This window comes from Pelophylax lessonae (assembly GCF_965119305.1).
Source record: "Pelophylax lessonae genome assembly, chromosome: 3".
Lineage (NCBI taxonomy): Eukaryota > Metazoa > Chordata > Amphibia > Anura > Ranidae > Pelophylax > Pelophylax lessonae.
Window position 1 is genome coordinate 395,969,307 of NC_138770.1, and position 16,436 is coordinate 395,985,742.

Below are 16,436 nucleotides of genomic sequence, written 5' to 3' on the forward strand. Positions count from 1 at the left end.
CCACAGTTATTATAGTTATAATCTTCTATATCAGTTGCAAGTTCTCACAAGTAGGGCCCTCCTAGCCCTCTTGTATTGAATTGTATTATAACTGTATTGTTTCCCCCTTTATTTTGTAAAGCACTGCGCAAATAGTTGTTGCTACATATGCAAATCCTGTATAATATGAATACTCAAATAGAACACAGCCCATATTCTATACATACCAGAATGTACTCTGTAATGACTCTTTAGCTGTTTTCTCTGACTGAAGATTTTCCCACACTGGTCACATGTGAAGGATTTTTTCCCTAATGAAATAAAATTATTGACAAATAGATTAATTACAAAACAATCTGTAAATTGAAGCAGATAACAAAGACGTTTTTTTTACCAAAATGACTAGAAAAGAAAAAAAAAAAAAAAGAAGGTTCTGTTCTTCTCTGCCACAGTTTTTAATTACAGCTGTTATAGTTTAATTACAATAATTTTCCGAAATCTACATCTAGGCTCTTAGGCAACTTAATGGTTTCAGTTACAAAACAAATTCGGCTCATACTGCAGAGACCTGTCCCCATAACATCTCCATTCCCTTGGACAACACCCATCCCCGATCAGGGTAAAGAGCCAATGAAATTGGCTCTTTACCACGTGACCGGCTGTGTCCATTCATAGCCAGTCATAAATGTAAACAAACCGCGGTAACTGCCTGTTACCGGGTTTTCCTCCTCCCACACCGATCCAGTGTGGGGAGGAGATTGCAGAACAGTGAGCTACCAATTTACAGTGTAAACAACTGTGCCCAGATTGCCCCAATAAATAAAGAGGACCTGTCACCAGCTCATCAAAGTACCGTTCTTTGAGCCCATCAGAGTACCCGAGTACCTGTCACCAGCTCATCAGGGTACACAAGTACCTGTCACCAGCTCATCAGAGTACCCGAGTACCTGTCACCAGCTCATCAGAGTACACAAGTACCTGTCACCAGCTCATCAGAGTACCCGAGTACCTGTCACCAGCTCATCAGAGTACACAGGTACCTGTCACCAGCTCATCAGAGTACCCGAGTACCTGTCACCAGCTCATCAGAGTACACAGGTACCTGTCACCAGCTCATCAGAGTACACGAGTACCTGTCACCAGCTCATCAGAGTACACAAGTACCTGTCACCAGCTCATCAGAGTACACAAGTACCTGTCACCAGCTCATCAGAGTAGCAGAGTACTTGTCACCAGCTCATCAGAGTACCCGAGTACCTGTCACCAGCTCATCAGGTGTACCCGAGTACCTGTCTCAAGCTCATCAGGAGTACCAGAGTACCTGTCACCAGTCCATCAGTAAAGTTGTCTCCAGTCCATCAGAGTACCTGACGTGCAGCCCAGGCGTACCTGACGTGCAGCCCAGGCGTACCTGACGTGCAGCCCAGGCGTACCTGACGTGCAGCCCAGGCGTACCTGACGTGCAGCCCAGGCGTACCTGACGTGCAGCCCAGGCGTACCTGACGTGCAGCCCAGCAGTACCTGACGTGCAGCCCAGGCGTACCTGACGTGCAGCCCAGCAGTACCCGACGTGCAGCCCAGCAGTACCCGACGTGCAGCCCAGCAGTACCCGACGTGCAGCCCAGCAGTACCCGACGTGCAGCCCAGCAGTACCCGACGTGCAGCCCAGCAGTACCCGACGTGCAGCCCAGCAGTACCCGACGTGCAGCCCAGCAGTAGCTGACGTGCAGCCCAGCAGTACCTGACGTGCAGCCCAGCAGTACCTGACGTGCAGCCCATTAGCACCCGACGTGCAGGGCCTCTCTTTGCGGCCATGCTGTTTAAAAGTCTCACACGTTTGGTACTGCCATACACAGAAGTAGCAGAATGTATTTTGGGGTGTAATTTTTGGTATGTACATGCTATGTGTTAGAAATATCTTAAAAATGAACTTTGTGTAAAAAGAAAAAAAACATTGAGGTGTTTGCTTTCCAAAATGTGGTCATTTTGTGGGCATCCCCATTGTCCTAGCGCTTCAGGGCCTTCAAAAGTGTGATAGGTTGTAAAGATGTGCAATTTATGCTCCTAGAACGCCAGGAGGTGCTACTTGGATGTTGAGCCTCTGTACGTGGCAAGGCTGTGAAAAAGTCCCACACGTGGTATTGCCATACTCAGGAGGAGTAGCAAAATGTGTTTTGGGGTGTAATTGCAAGTACGCCTATACAGTGTGTGAGAAATAACTTGTTGATTTGACAATTTTGTGTAAAATAAATAAATAATATATTTTTTTTTCCCCCAAAGATTTGTGGGAAAAAAATTACAAACTTCAAAAAACTCACCATAGCTCTTACTAAATACCTTGGACTATCTAACTATCCTGGAAAGGGGTCATTTGGGGGGTATTTGTTCTGTCTTGACATTTCAGGGCCTCAAAAAATGAGATAGGCAGTCACTACATCAGGTATGATCAATTTTCAATGGTTGGTACCATAGCTTGTAGACTCTATAATAGCTTTCACACAGACTAAATAATATACACTAATTTGGGTTATTTTTTACCAAAGATATGTAGCAGTATAAATTTTGGCCCAACTTTTTAAAGAAAATGTACTTATCTGCAAAATTTTATAAAAGAAACTAAAAAAAAAAAAAGAAAAGAAATTTTCATAATTTTAATTATATCACAAAAAAAATAACAGTGGTGATTAAATACCTCCAAAAGAAAGCTCTATTTGTGAAAAAAAAATGATAAAAATTGTTTGGGTACAGCGTTGCATGACTGAGTAATTATCATTCAAAGTGTGAGAGCGCTGAAAGCTAAAAATTGGTCTGGGCAGGAAGAGGGTGAAAGTGCCCAGTATTGAAGTGGTTAACCTGACAACACAGTCTTTAAATGAGGTGTATATAGAAGTTCTTTCCGAAAAGAGATTTTTTACTGGCTTCTAAACACCAATACAGTATCTCAAATCAGAGCCAGAGAACAACAACACTGAAGAGCACTCATGCCACACACTACTGGCTGCCCAGTGTGCAACTCACATCTCTCCACAAAATGTATCTTATTTCCTCAGCCTCACTCCTCTTTCATCTATGACATTGTTGCAAAGACTTAATAACAAAACCAGGAGGATATGAGTGAAATGTGGAAACTGTGGAAAAACTGCAATAAATGGTTATATTCACCCATTAAAATGTTTATATTTGCATCTAGATCAGCCTTTTTGTTAGCCAGGCTTCCTTGGCAAAATGCCTAAATGTTGCCTAAAAATAGAAAACAAGCCAGTGGGTGGAATTTGAGAATTGTAAAGAGTGCCTTGACTTAAAGCGGAGTTCCGGCCTCAAAATCGACTTTGGGCGCTTGCTGAGTGTCACCTGAAAAAGAAATGGATAATCACAATTTTTTTTTTTTTGTTTACTTAGGGCTCTTTCACACGGGCGATCCGATCAGATGCGCCTGTCAGTTTTTTAGGCGGATCTGATCGGATCCTCCATGCAGCTCTATGGGGCAGCGGGTGTCAGCGGAGACACCTCCGCTGACACCCGCTGCCATCCGCATCCGATCCTGTGCTGAAATCTGGACGGATGGAAACCCTATTTTTCCATCCGTTCAGTAATCGGATCGGATCTGATGAGAGCGGACAAGCGGTCCGCTCTCATCCGATCCCCCATAGAGGGCAGCGGGTGCTGAGACACCTCCCTCTCCGCTCTGCAAGCGGGGATGGAGCTGTCACCCGCCCGGCTCAGCGGGGATCACGGATCGATCCCCGCTGAGCAACACGGATCCGCCTACGCGGACCGTGTGAAAGAGCCCTTACCTTGTTATTGAAGAAAATATACTCACCTTTCTTCCTCTTCCTCCCATCCCTCGCCATCACTTCCTCCTTGTGATGATTCCTGGGAGCTGAACGTCATCGCTCCCAGGAATCAATGCGTCTGCACCGTCCCCGCTCGTCACTTCCGGTGCAGGCGCGTCATTCTCTGCTAAACAGCTTCTGGGCATGCCCAGAAGCTGTGCAGGGATGACGCGCCTGCACCGGAAGTGACGTCAGGATCGGTGCAGTGCATTGTGGGACTCCGACGTCACCGAAGATGATGCAGAAGAGGACGCGCTGGCTTCAGCTGCCCACACCTGAGATGGCAGCGCTGGAGAAGAAATTTTCAAGGTAAGTATTTCTTCTAAAAGGTAAGTGCGACCCGGGACAGTTCAGAGGCTATCCATTGTGGAATGTACTAGCCCTGACTGTCCCGGGGGTATTTTTATTGTAAAAAATCATTTCCGAGGCCGGAACTTTGCTTTAATAGAGGCTGATCTAGACCATAATACAAAAGACGTTATGATAATATATTTACCTTCATGTAAATTCATGTGCTCCATCAATGAGTTCCTTGTTGCTAGAGATTTATTGCACACAGTACAGTTATAGGGTCTCTCCCCGGTGTGCGCACGTTCATGGGCCTGTAGAGAATGTTTCTGGGAAAATCCTTTTCCACACTCCGCACACCTAAATGGTCGCTCACCTGACATGAGAAACACCAGGAATTAGGCTGGACATACAATATACAATCCGACTGTGCAATCTCTGCACAATTACATTTACAAAAACTATGACAAATAAAGACACATCTTAACAATCTATTCTATTTGTATCAAATCAGACAGGCCCTTGTACTACATGTTGATGGCAGATCTAAAGGAGATTTTACAAATCAGATTGTAAACTGTATGGGCAGTGTTTGCACAATCAAAGAATCGGTTACAATATAACACAGTGTGAGCTTGAACTTGAATAATGAATAACGTAGGTTCTCTAAACCAACGTTTCTCAACTCCACTCCTCAAGTACCCCCAACAGGTCATGTTTTCAGGCTTTCCGTTATTTTACACAGGTGATTTGAACAGTTTCACTGCCTTAGTAATTACCAGAGCTGTTTCATCTGAGGGAAATCCTAAAAACATGACCTGTTGGGGGTACTTGAGGACTGGGGTTGAGAAACATTGCTCTAAAGCAGGGGTCTTCAAACTGTGGCCCTCCAGTTGTTCAGGAACTACAATAACCATCATGCCTAGCCATGTCTGTGAATGTCAGAGTTTTATAATGCCTCATGGGACGTGTAGTTGTGCAACAGCTGGAGGGCCATAGTTTGAAGTTCCCTGCTCTAAAGTCTAAACTGATTGTGGCATCTCCTTTGGGCCCTAAGACCCAAGATAACCAGTCCTGCTGGGTACATAAATATGGAAAGGTGCCTCAATAGAAAGACACTGACTTACAACAATGTAAAATAAAACATAGACGTGTTAACATTTTGATGATGCTATAACCATATTATTTTAGTCAAATTCACTGCCCAAATCCAGACTTTTTTTTTCGGTTTTGGATAGTGTGTGTGAGAGGTAAACTTTCTGACAATTTGTATTTCTTGGTGATCCCTTGGGAAAATCTTTCTTCACTCTCTGTCCCTGTAATGTCCATACAAGAAAAGAGAAGAGTAGTTCCAACAGGAGCAGGAAGCCACACACAGAAGTAAAACAATTGCCAGAGGTTCTAATCTTCACTTTACTCCTTACAGTTCTGCTAAATCATTTTACTACAAGGACTGAAAATAACATACAATTTGATATCTTTTTGTTTAGATCTATTCATTCACAGTTATACAGTGGGTACGGAAAGTATTCAGACCCCCTTAAATTTTTCACTCTTTGTTATATTGCAGCCATTTGCTAAAATCATTTAAGTTCATTCTTCTTCCTCATGAATGTACACATAGCACCCCATACTGACAGAAAAACACAGAATTGTTGACATTGTTGCAGATTTATTAAAAAAGAAAAACTGAAATATCACATGGTCCTAAGTATTCAGACCCTTTGCTCAGTATTTAGTAGAAGCCCCCTTTTGATCTAATACAGCCAGGAGTCTTTTTGGGAAAGATGCAACAAGTCTTTCACACCTGGATTTGGGGATCCTCTGCCATTCCTCCTTGCAGATCCTCTCCAGTTCTGTCAGGTTGGATGGTAAACGTTGGTGGACAGCCATTTTTAGGTCTCTCCAGAGATGCTCAATTGGGTTTAAGTCAGGGCTCTGGCTGGGCCATTCAAGAACAGTCACGGAGTTGTTGTGAAGCCACTCCTTCGTTATTTTAGCTGTGTGCTTAGGGTCATTGTCTTGTTGGAAGGTAAACATTCGGCCCAGTCTGAGGTCCAGAGCACTCTGGAGAAGGTTTTTGTCCAGGATATTCCTGTACTTGGCCGCATTCATCTTTCCCTCGATTGCAACCAGTCCTCCTGTCCCTGCAGCTGAAAAACACCCCCACAGCATGATGCTGCCACCACCATGCTTCACTGTTGGGACTGTATTGGACAGGTGATGAGCAGTGCCTGGTTTTCTCCACACATACCGCTTAGAATTAAGGCCAAAAAGTTCTATTTTGGTCTCATCAGACCAGAGAATCTTATTTCTCACCATCTTGGAGTCCTTCAGGTGTTTTTTAGCAAACTCCATGCGGGCTTTCATGTGTTTTACACTGAGGAGAGGCTTCCGTCGGGCCACTCTGCCATAAAGCCCCGACTGGTGGAGGGCTGCAGTGATGGTTGACTTTCTACAACTTTCTCCCATCTCCTGACTGCATCTCTGGAGCTCAGCCACAGTGATCTTTGGGTTCTTCTTTACCTCTCTCACCAAGACTCTTCTCCCCCGATAGCTCAGTTTGGCCGGACGGCCAGCGCTAGGAAGGGTTCTGGTCATCCCAAACGTCTTCCATTTGAGGATTATGGAGGCCACTGTGCTCTTAGGAACCTTAAGTGCAGCAGAAATCTTTTTGTAACCTTGGCCAGATCTGTGCCTTGCCACAATTCTGTCTCTGAGCTCTTCAGGCAGTTCCTTTGACCTCATGACTCTCATTTGCTCTGAGATGCATTGTGATCTGGAAGGTCTTATATAGACAGGTGTGTGGCTTTCCTAATCAAGTCCAATCAGTATAATCAAACACAGCTGGACTCAAATGAAGGTGTAGAACCATCTCAAGGATGATCAGAAGAAATGGAAAGCACCTGAGTTAAATATATGAGCGTCACAGCAAAGGGTCTGAATACTTAGGACCATGTGATATTTCAGTTTTTCTTTTTTAATAAATCTGCAACAATGTCAACAATTCTGTGTTTTTCTGTCAGTATGGGGTGCTATGTGTACATTCATGAGGAAGAAGAATGAACTTAAATGATTTTAGCAAATGGCTGCAATATAACAAAGAGTGAAAAATTTAAGGGGGTCTGAATACTTTCCGTACCCACTGTATAAAGCAGGGTTTCTCAAGCAGTGTGCCATGGCACACAGGTGTGCCATGAACTAGAGACCCCAGGTGTGCCGTGGCACAATGACCCCAATTTGCATCAATCCAATTAAAAAAAAAGTTTTCCTTGCAGCAATTTTATAAGAGAAACAGTTTTACATTTGATTATGGCAGAAGGGACGGCTAAATTCCCTTCCCGCTGCCACATGCGCTCGGGAAGCTGCGTGGGCCTCCCGACCGCGTCGTACCAACCGATGACGTCATCTGTTGCTATGGGAGGATCGGCAAGTGCTTGCTGGGAGGTGAGAGCCGCAGTCCCGGGAGCTGCTGCTGGCGCGCTTTTCGAGTTCCAGCAGAGAAGAAGAACAGGAGGCTCTTCAGTGACTCTGGCTTTGTGAGTTATGAAATAACATGAGAATTACATGGACTATCTTAACTTTACCTGTTATTGCTTTTACTATTGTTAATGGAAACTGCACTTCTTTTTTTATGTTGTATTCCGCTTGCACATCTGCTTCAGTTTGGCCGCAGTGCAGTTGCAAGCGGAATACAACATAAAACATACAAACTTAAAAAAAGAAGTGCAGTTTCCATTAACAATAATACAGCATTTAAAAACACACATATCTTATGTATATTTATATTACATAAAAAAAAAAAAAAAATTGGTGATTACTTTTAAAAGCAAAAAGCAATCACCAATTTTTTTTTTTTAATGTAATATAAGATATGTGGGTTTTAAATACTGTATTATTAATAATGGAAACTGCATTTATTTTTTTATGTTGTATTCTGCTTGCACATCATACAACATAAAAAAAGAAGTGCAGTTTCCATGATCGATAATACAGTATTTAAAACCCACATATCTTATGTATATTTACAGTATATTACATACAAATTGGTGATTGCTTTTTTTTTTTTTGCTTTTAAAAGTAAAAGGAGAGATTTTGGGTCTTTTTGGCTCAAGTATCCCATTAACGTAAGTAACAAATACATTTTTTCAACATTTTTGGTTGGTGTGCCTCGAGATTCTGCCAGATTGTAAAGGGTGCCTTGGTTGAAAAAAGGTTGAAAAACACTGATATAAAGGAGGAGGGACACACAACTACTTATGGACTGCCCACAATAAATTTACTTTTTCCAAGCAGGCTGGATCATGTACACGTACGTCATCCAGCCTGTCATGGGTTAGGGGTGTGCAGCACACCGCTCCTGTGACAGCGGATTACTATCACCTGTATCCGGGTATCGTGTGATCGCGATGATTGGTCATAGTGATTACATGATAACAAGGTTCTCGAGGAGAACAAAAAAGTCTCTTCCTAATTGGACCGCACGCCCAGGGGGCCGAGAACCAGGTGCACCGGAAGTACGTCACCTACTGGGTGGGGCCAGATGTCTGTCTGCCGATGGAACGTATACAATTCAAGTTCGCCCAGAATCCAGGCAACCCGGAAGTGCGTCCCTCGCTGTATTTAAGCCACGGAGACAGGCAGACGGGACATGCTGCCCACCATGACCCCTGGTCAACACACGGGGGCAGACCTCACACTCTAACCCTGAATGCTCAGTGCAAAGCCAAAGAGGGAAGGAGTATTGCCAAAAAATGAAATGTAAAGATCCAAACCAGATTGACAAAGTTTTTCATCTTTTTTTATTAAAAATTATTAAAATGTGTGACTATAAATGCCAGATGCCCAAAAAATTATATAAAATTACCTACACCGGCTATAAGCCTCCCAAGTAAGGGTACCCACAGATCCATGACCATACTAATGCAGCCCCTAAACATGTATTATATTGAATGTGGGCAATTTATATAATAAATTTTTATAGTCGTACACATTCATTTTTTTTTTTTTGTTGTTTATCAGGTTTTTCATCTTTTTATTTTTCTAATTTGTAGACTTGGTTTGGATCTTTACATAAAATTTTTTGGGCATTACTCTTTCCCTCTTTGGCTTTGCCCTGAGCCTTCAGGGTTGCGGTGTGAGGTCTGCCCCCCTATGTTGATTGGGGTAATGGTGAGCGGCACGTCCCTGTCTGTCTGTCTCCGCCGCTAACATACAGCGAGGGAGACACTTCCGATTGCCTGGATTCTGGGTGTCCAGAATTGTGTGTGTTCCGTCAGGGGACAGACATCCTGGCCCTTCCCAGTGGGTGACGCACTTCCGGTGCGCCTGGCTCTCGGGCCGCCGGGCATGTGGTTCAATTATGAAGAGACTTTTTTTGGTTCTCCTCGAGGTGGGCTATATAAGTATAATGACATTTTCTAGCCAAAGAATATTAAACCACATAAGGTCTTTATGCGGGGATAAGTATATGGTGCATCTGAACCGTGCACAAGAGTGCTGGTTGCAGAAGGTTCCTGGTAGGAGATATTATAGCACCATTACTGGATCGTGGGACAGGAGAGTATGTGTTTATTAAAAGTCAGCAGATACCCTTTTTGTAGCTGCTGACTTTAAATAAACACAGAAAAGGCTGGAACACCGCTTTAAGCCCCATGTATTACATTTTTTATGTGCAGATAAAAGATCTTTTAAAAGTAACAATTGATATATTAGATAACACTTTAAAATCTAAAAAATTGACCACAAACTATTACAGTTTACCTTTACATTTAAATGTTTATTTTGTACCTGTGTGAGTTCTGCGATGAATTGCCAAGAAGTGCCTGTATTTAAAGACTTTGCCACAATCCTTGCATTGATATTCAGAGCTTGACGGTTGATTTCTCTTTATATTCTGCTTTCCTGCTTCATGCTCATCATTTTCCTCTGTAAGTCTGTAGTCTTGCAGCTTAACAGGCCTCTGGGCTTTGCGCTTGCTATGTCTCTTGAAAAACCCTTGTCCATCCGTGGGCCTGGAGTTCAGGTCACACGTTACCTCTGCTGCATAATCAGTAATAACTTCTTCTTCATTTAACACAGAGTCAACAAGAACACTCTTTTCATTGCTGTGTTCTGTGATATCTCCTTCTGCCTCAGTTTGTACCATGAGATTACCATCCTCATTTGTTTTCTCTTCTGCAGGTGGTTTCTTTGGTCTTCCTCGTTTCCGCTTTGGTATATCGCTATCTGTTATGGCAGTGTCAGACTCATCAGGATGTAGATTGTCTTGGTTTTTGCCTTCCTGGTAATCAGTGTAGGCTTTTACCAGACTGTCCACTTTTAATACATGAGCAGAGGCCACTACTTGTTGTAGGCACTTTTCACTTGCATTCACATTTCCAGTGTAGATAAATTGAAGCAGCATTTCAAAGATCTCAGCAACCACTCCTTCCATTACATAAACAGACTGTCCAACATCTCCTTCATCAGCAAACATGATGGAGAAATATTCGCTGCTAGCTGCCAGTAAAGCCTTGTGTGCTCGAAACTGCATACCTTCCACTATCACTGTTATGTCACATAGGAAGTTCTTTTTCCTCTGTTCTTCTAAACAGGACAGCACGCTATCCATGTGAGCTCTGCACAGAATGTTAATCTGCACATCTGGTGCTGCCTCTGGCTGAGAGGCGGATGCCTCTTCCATAATTTACAGTGGAGCCTTTGACTGTGAAATAAAAGCAAAACATTTCAAGTTATTTCATCATTTTATTGGTACAGCACTTTTACTGCCATGTGCATTCCTATAAGCCAGTGGTTTCCAAACTGCAGCCCGGGGGCTGGATGCAGGCCTTTCCTTGCCTTTATCCGGCCCTTGGGGCACCATTTTTCCCACTAATACTAGGCACTCTTCCTCCCACCGACGCCAGTGAAGGGACACGCTTCCTGCCACAGGCGCCAGGGACGGGACACGCTTCCTGCCACAGGCGCCAGCGACGGGACACGCTTCCTGCCACAGGCGCCAGCGACGGGACACGCTTCCTGCCACAGGCGCCAGCGACGGGACACGCTTCCTGCCACAGGCGCCAGCGACGGGACACGCTTCCTGCCACAGGCGCCAGCGACGGGACACGCTTCCTGCCACAGGCGCCAGCGACGGGACACGCTTCCTGCCACAGGCGCCAGCGACGGGACACGCTTCCTGCCACAGGCGCCAGTGACAGGACACGCTTCCTGCCACAGGCGCCAGCGACGGGACACGCTTCCTGCCACAGGCGCCAGCGACGGGACAAGCTTCCTGCCACAGGCGCCAGCGACGGGACACGCTTCCTGCCACAGGCGCCAGCGACGGGACACGCTTCCTGCCACAGGCGCCAGCGACGGGACACGCTTCCTGCCACAGGCGCCAGCGACGGGACACGCTTCCTGCCACAGGCGCCAGCGACGGGACACGCTTCCTGCCACAGGCGCCAGCGACGGGACACGCTTCCTGCCACAGGCACCAGTGACGGGACACGCTTCCTGCCACAGGCGCCAGTGACGGGACACGCTTCCTGCCACAGGCGCCAATGACAGGAAACAGTTTCCTGCCACAGGCGCCAATGACGGGACACGCTTCCTGCCACAGGCGCCAGTGAAGGGACACGCTTCCTGCCACAGGCGCCAGTGAAGGGACACGCTTCCTGCCACAGGCGCCAGTGAAGGGACACGCTTCCTGCCACAGGCGCCAGTGAAGGGACACGCTTCCTGCCACAGGCGCCAGTGAAGGGACACGCTTCCTGCCACAGGCGCCAGTGACGGGACACGCTTCCTGCCATAGACTCCAGTGACGGGACACGCTTCCTCCCACCGACAGGACACACTTCTTCCCTCCGACGCCAGTGACGAGACATGCTTCCTCCCACCGATGCCAGTGACGGACACAATTCCTCCCACCAACGCCAATGATGGGACACGCTTCCTCCCACCGAGGCCAGTGACTGGACACGCTTCCTGCCACCGATGACAGTGACGGAACACGCTTCCCCGCACAGACGCCAATGACGGGACACGCTTCCCCCCCACAGACGCCAGTGACGGGACACTCTTCCTCCCACTGACGCCAGTCAGTCAATTTTATAAATGTATTTTATTAACTCTTTTTACACACTTTCATTAGAATAGTCCAGAGTCACCATATGGGGGGGGGGGGGTTGTGGTAATTAGGGATTTTTTAAATTTATATTTACAATTTGATTGTTGTTACAATGATGAACAATTTTCTGTTTGTGTAAAAGCAATGTTCTCAACTGTCATGAATGGATTACATTCATGACGGCTGTGATTACTATGATTACTAGTGATCTGTGATTGCCTACAGCTAATCACACGGTACAGGGTGCTGTGATTGGTCTGGTACCATGTAATCACAGCTTCCTGGTAAAGGAAGCAGAGCTATTATGAATGAGATTCATTCATAACTGCTTTGTTTACATTGTGAAGGCGACTGGATACCAGGATCCGCAATCTGCTGTGTCCAGTGGACATAACAGATCATTGTGACTGTATGCGATTGTGCCTGCACGTGCCGCAAGATGAGACAGTTTGGAATGGAAGGGAGAAAAGAGGGGGGGAAGAAACCTCCCAGGGGATTCTGTTATGCAAATATTTTAAAGTGTCAGTAGTTGGTGGACAAATCTAGAAGGGTGGGCATAGTCAATCCAAGAATGCCATATTTGTAGAAATTTATGGTGAGTCAGCCAAAAGAGTCGTAAGCTTCTCACTGATCATGATATCATTCATAAAATTTTGCAATCACAATTTCTTTTACATTTTGTGGATGGCTGGGCAATTGTGTCGCTTACCTAGGGAAGAAGGCAAGACCCTGGAGGCAGTGTGATGCTTTGGGCAATGTTCTGCTGGAAAACCTTGGGTCCTGCCATTGGTGTGGATGTCACTTTCCGACACATTGTTGCTGACCAAGTACACCCCTTAATGGAAACGATATTCTCTGATGGCAGTGGCCTCTTTCAACAGGTTAATGCACCCTGCTACATTGCAAAAATGGTTCAAGTATGGTTTGAGAAACACAAGTTTGAGGTGTTGACTTGGCCTCCAAATTCTCCAGCATCTGGGGGATGTACTGGAAAAACAAGTCCAATCCATGGAGGCCCCATCTCGCAACCTATAGGACTTAAAAAATCTGCTACCGATGGCTTGCTGCCAGATAACACTGCATACCTTCCGAATTCTAGTGGAGTCCATGCGTCGACAGATAAGGGCTGTTCGGTGGCAGGAAGGGAACCTAGTCAATATTAGATGGGTGGTCATAATCGTATGGCTGATCGGTGTAAGTACGGCACCATGGCAACTGCAGTTTAAACAGAGACTAAGATGGCATCTTCTGCAGCTGTAAAGACTAAGGAGGGTTTAGTTCCATTTTAACCACTTCACGACTGCACTATAGCCGAATGACAACTACAGCACGGTCACACTTTGCTGGGAGGCTGTCAAATGACAACCTCCCCTGCTCGTGCTTCCCGCAGGTCCCCTGCAATGCATATTGGCAGCGAGCTGCAATCGCAGACCTGGTTTAGAAGCCAATCACGGTGGCTCTTTATCACATTATCAGCTGTGTCCAATCACAGCTGATCACAGTGCAAACAGGATTTGCCAGTTATCGGCAATCCACTCCTCACGCTGACAGCGCATGGGAAAAGGGGAGCTGATAACGGACAAATACACACAGGGGACATCTACAATGATAATCAGGGCACTCCCAACAGTGCCCATCAGTGCAGCCTCATCAGCGCCCATCAGTGCAGCCTCATTAGCACCCATCAGTGCAGCCTCATTAGCACCCATCAGTGCAGCCTCATTAGCACCCATCATTCAAGGAGAAAAATCACTTGTTTACAAAATTTTATAACAGAAACTAAGAAACACTTTTTTTTTTTTTTTTTTACAACATTCTTTATCTTTTTTTTGTTTGTTTAGCAAAAAAATAAAAAACCCAGTGGTGATTAACCACTCCTGAAGTGGAAGGATTTACCCCCTTAATGACCAGGCAATTTTTTGCGATACGGCACTGCATTACTTTAACTGAAAATTGCCCAGTCATGCAACGCTGTACCCATAAAAAAAAATTGATGTCTTTTTTTTCCCTCACAAACAGAGCTTTCTTTTGGTGGTATTTGATCACCTGTGCAATTTTTATTTTTTGCACTTAAAACAAAAAAAAGAGCGACAATTCTGGAAAAAAAAAAAATATATATATATATATATATATATATATATATATTTTTTTTTTTGCTATATAACATTTCCAAGAAAAAAAAATGTAAGAAAAAAAAAAAAAAAAATCACATTTTTTTCATCATTTCAGGCCAATTTGTATTCTGCTACATATTTTTGGTAAAAGAAATCCCAATAAGTGTATATTGATTGGTTTGCGCTAAAGTTATCACATTTACAAACTAGGGGAAAGATTTATGTCATGTTTATTTATATTTTTTTTTTACTAGTAATGGCGGCGATCAGTGATTTTTAGCGGGACTGTGACATTGCGTCGGGCAGATCGGACACCTGACATTTTTGACACTTTTGGGGGGACCAGTGACATTACTACCGTACAGTAATCAGTGCTAAGAATATGCACTGTTAAAGTACTAATGACACTGGCAGGGAAGGAGTTAACAACATGGGCGATCAAAGGGTTAAATGTGTCCCTAGGGGGTGCTTTCTAACTGTGGGGAGATGGGCTTGCTGCATGAACACAGAGATCTGTGTTGCTAAATAAGAGGAACACATTATGTGTTCATAACTGACAGAAAAGTGGTCTGCTGTGTTTACAATGGCAGACTGCCGTTCTGTCTCCAGGGGGAGCGATCGCAGGTGCCCGGTGGCAATCGTGGCTGCCAGACCCGTGAATTGGCTTCACCCTGTGGCAAAATGCCATGCGCGCCCCAGTTAGCGGTTCCACAGGTACGTCATTTCGCAGAACAGAGCCCACCTGCCGCAGTATATGTACTGCTGGCGGTTGGCAAGTGGTTAAATACCACCATAAGAAATCTCGGTTTTAAAAAAAAAAAAAAAGATAAAAATGTCATATGGGTACAGTGTTGCATGACCGCGCAATTGCCATGCAAAAGCACTGAAAGCTGAAAGTTGGCCTGGGCAGCAGGGGTGAAAGTGCCCAGTAGGCAAGTGGTGAAGGTAAAAACAGACAGTTTTTTTTTCCCTAACCCAGCAATTAGACAGAGGGGGTTACATTTATCCCGAGGGGGGGCACAATAGGATTTCTGCATAGACCCTCCATCACATTACAAGGGGGTAACTGCCATGTAAATAAGAAGAGCCCCTGCTTGTAATGGACAGGTGACAATCCTAAAATATTTCCCGGCTTCTGAAATGAAGCAAACATCTCCTACCCCCGCCTGTTTACAGATCCCATCAAATAAAAGACACACTCCTTGGCTGTCAGGTCACATGACAGCCCGGATACCAATCCTGTACCATGGCCGCTATTCCCAAACACTCACCTGCACACACGTTACCTTTCTTAGTGGACAGCTGATGACATCACGGTCACGTGATCGCGCTTAGCTATGACTCTGAGGTGTCATGTGATCCCATCCATACCGGAAGTGGCGGCCGTGTGTGTTCATGTGGAGGACACTGGAGGCTGAGCTATGTTAGAAGAGGGTTCCATTCTTCTATGTATAGTGTGTATGATAACACGTGTGATTCCTGTGGAGCAGGCTTGTTATATCCCGCACTGCTTATACTCTTATACTGTAGCCAAAGTTCTGTGTACTGTATATTCAATCAACGTGCTCTAATTCTGTATAATTGTCCTAACCACTTAAAAATCCAAGCATTTTCTGGAACTGTTTGTTGACGTGAAAATCAGTTTTTGTTTTTTTATTTTTTTTTTGCAAGAAAATTAATCAAAACCCCCCAAACATTATATCTAGTTTTTTTTAAAGCAGAAGCCCTAGAGAATAAATGGGCGGGTTTTGCAATTTGTATGTCACACGGTATTTGCGCAACATTTTTTCAAATGCAGTTTCTGGGGGGAAAAAAAAATACACTTTTTAAAATTTAAATGCTAAATGCAAAAAACAAAACGTAAGCCAATTTTGTTTGTAAAGTATAAAAGATGACGTCACGCCAAGGCAATAGATAACAAACATGTTGTGCTTTAAATTATTATTATACAGGAATTATATAGCTCAAAACCTTTTGCGCAGCGCTTTACAATGTTAGGGCAGACAGTACAGTTGTTCAAATAATATCTAGAAAGTACCGCGCTAATGCAAAACAGTGTTAAATATAAAATTAAGTGAATTGATAAATTAATAAATAAATAAAAGAATA

The 16,436-nt window shown here is 44.5% G+C and overlaps 1 protein-coding gene across 2 annotated transcripts in view; it reads right to left on the minus strand.

The window, feature by feature from the left end:
* Positions 1–15,643, minus strand: part of ZBTB24 (zinc finger and BTB domain containing 24) — a 36,702-nt gene extending 21,059 nt beyond the window's left edge. For both annotated transcript variants that reach the window (XM_082251580.1, XM_082251579.1), the window contains exons 1-4: positions 15,599–15,643; positions 9,891–10,806; positions 4,309–4,476; positions 207–290 (exon numbers count right to left, since the gene is read on the minus strand). In XM_082251580.1, the coding sequence (XP_082107706.1) occupies positions 207–290; positions 4,309–4,476; positions 9,891–10,785 (1,147 nt within the window). In that variant the 5' untranslated portion in view covers positions 10,786–10,806; positions 15,599–15,643. The remainder of the gene's footprint in view (positions 1–206; positions 291–4,308; positions 4,477–9,890; positions 10,807–15,598) is intronic.
* Between the last annotated feature and the right edge of the window lie 793 nt (positions 15,644–16,436).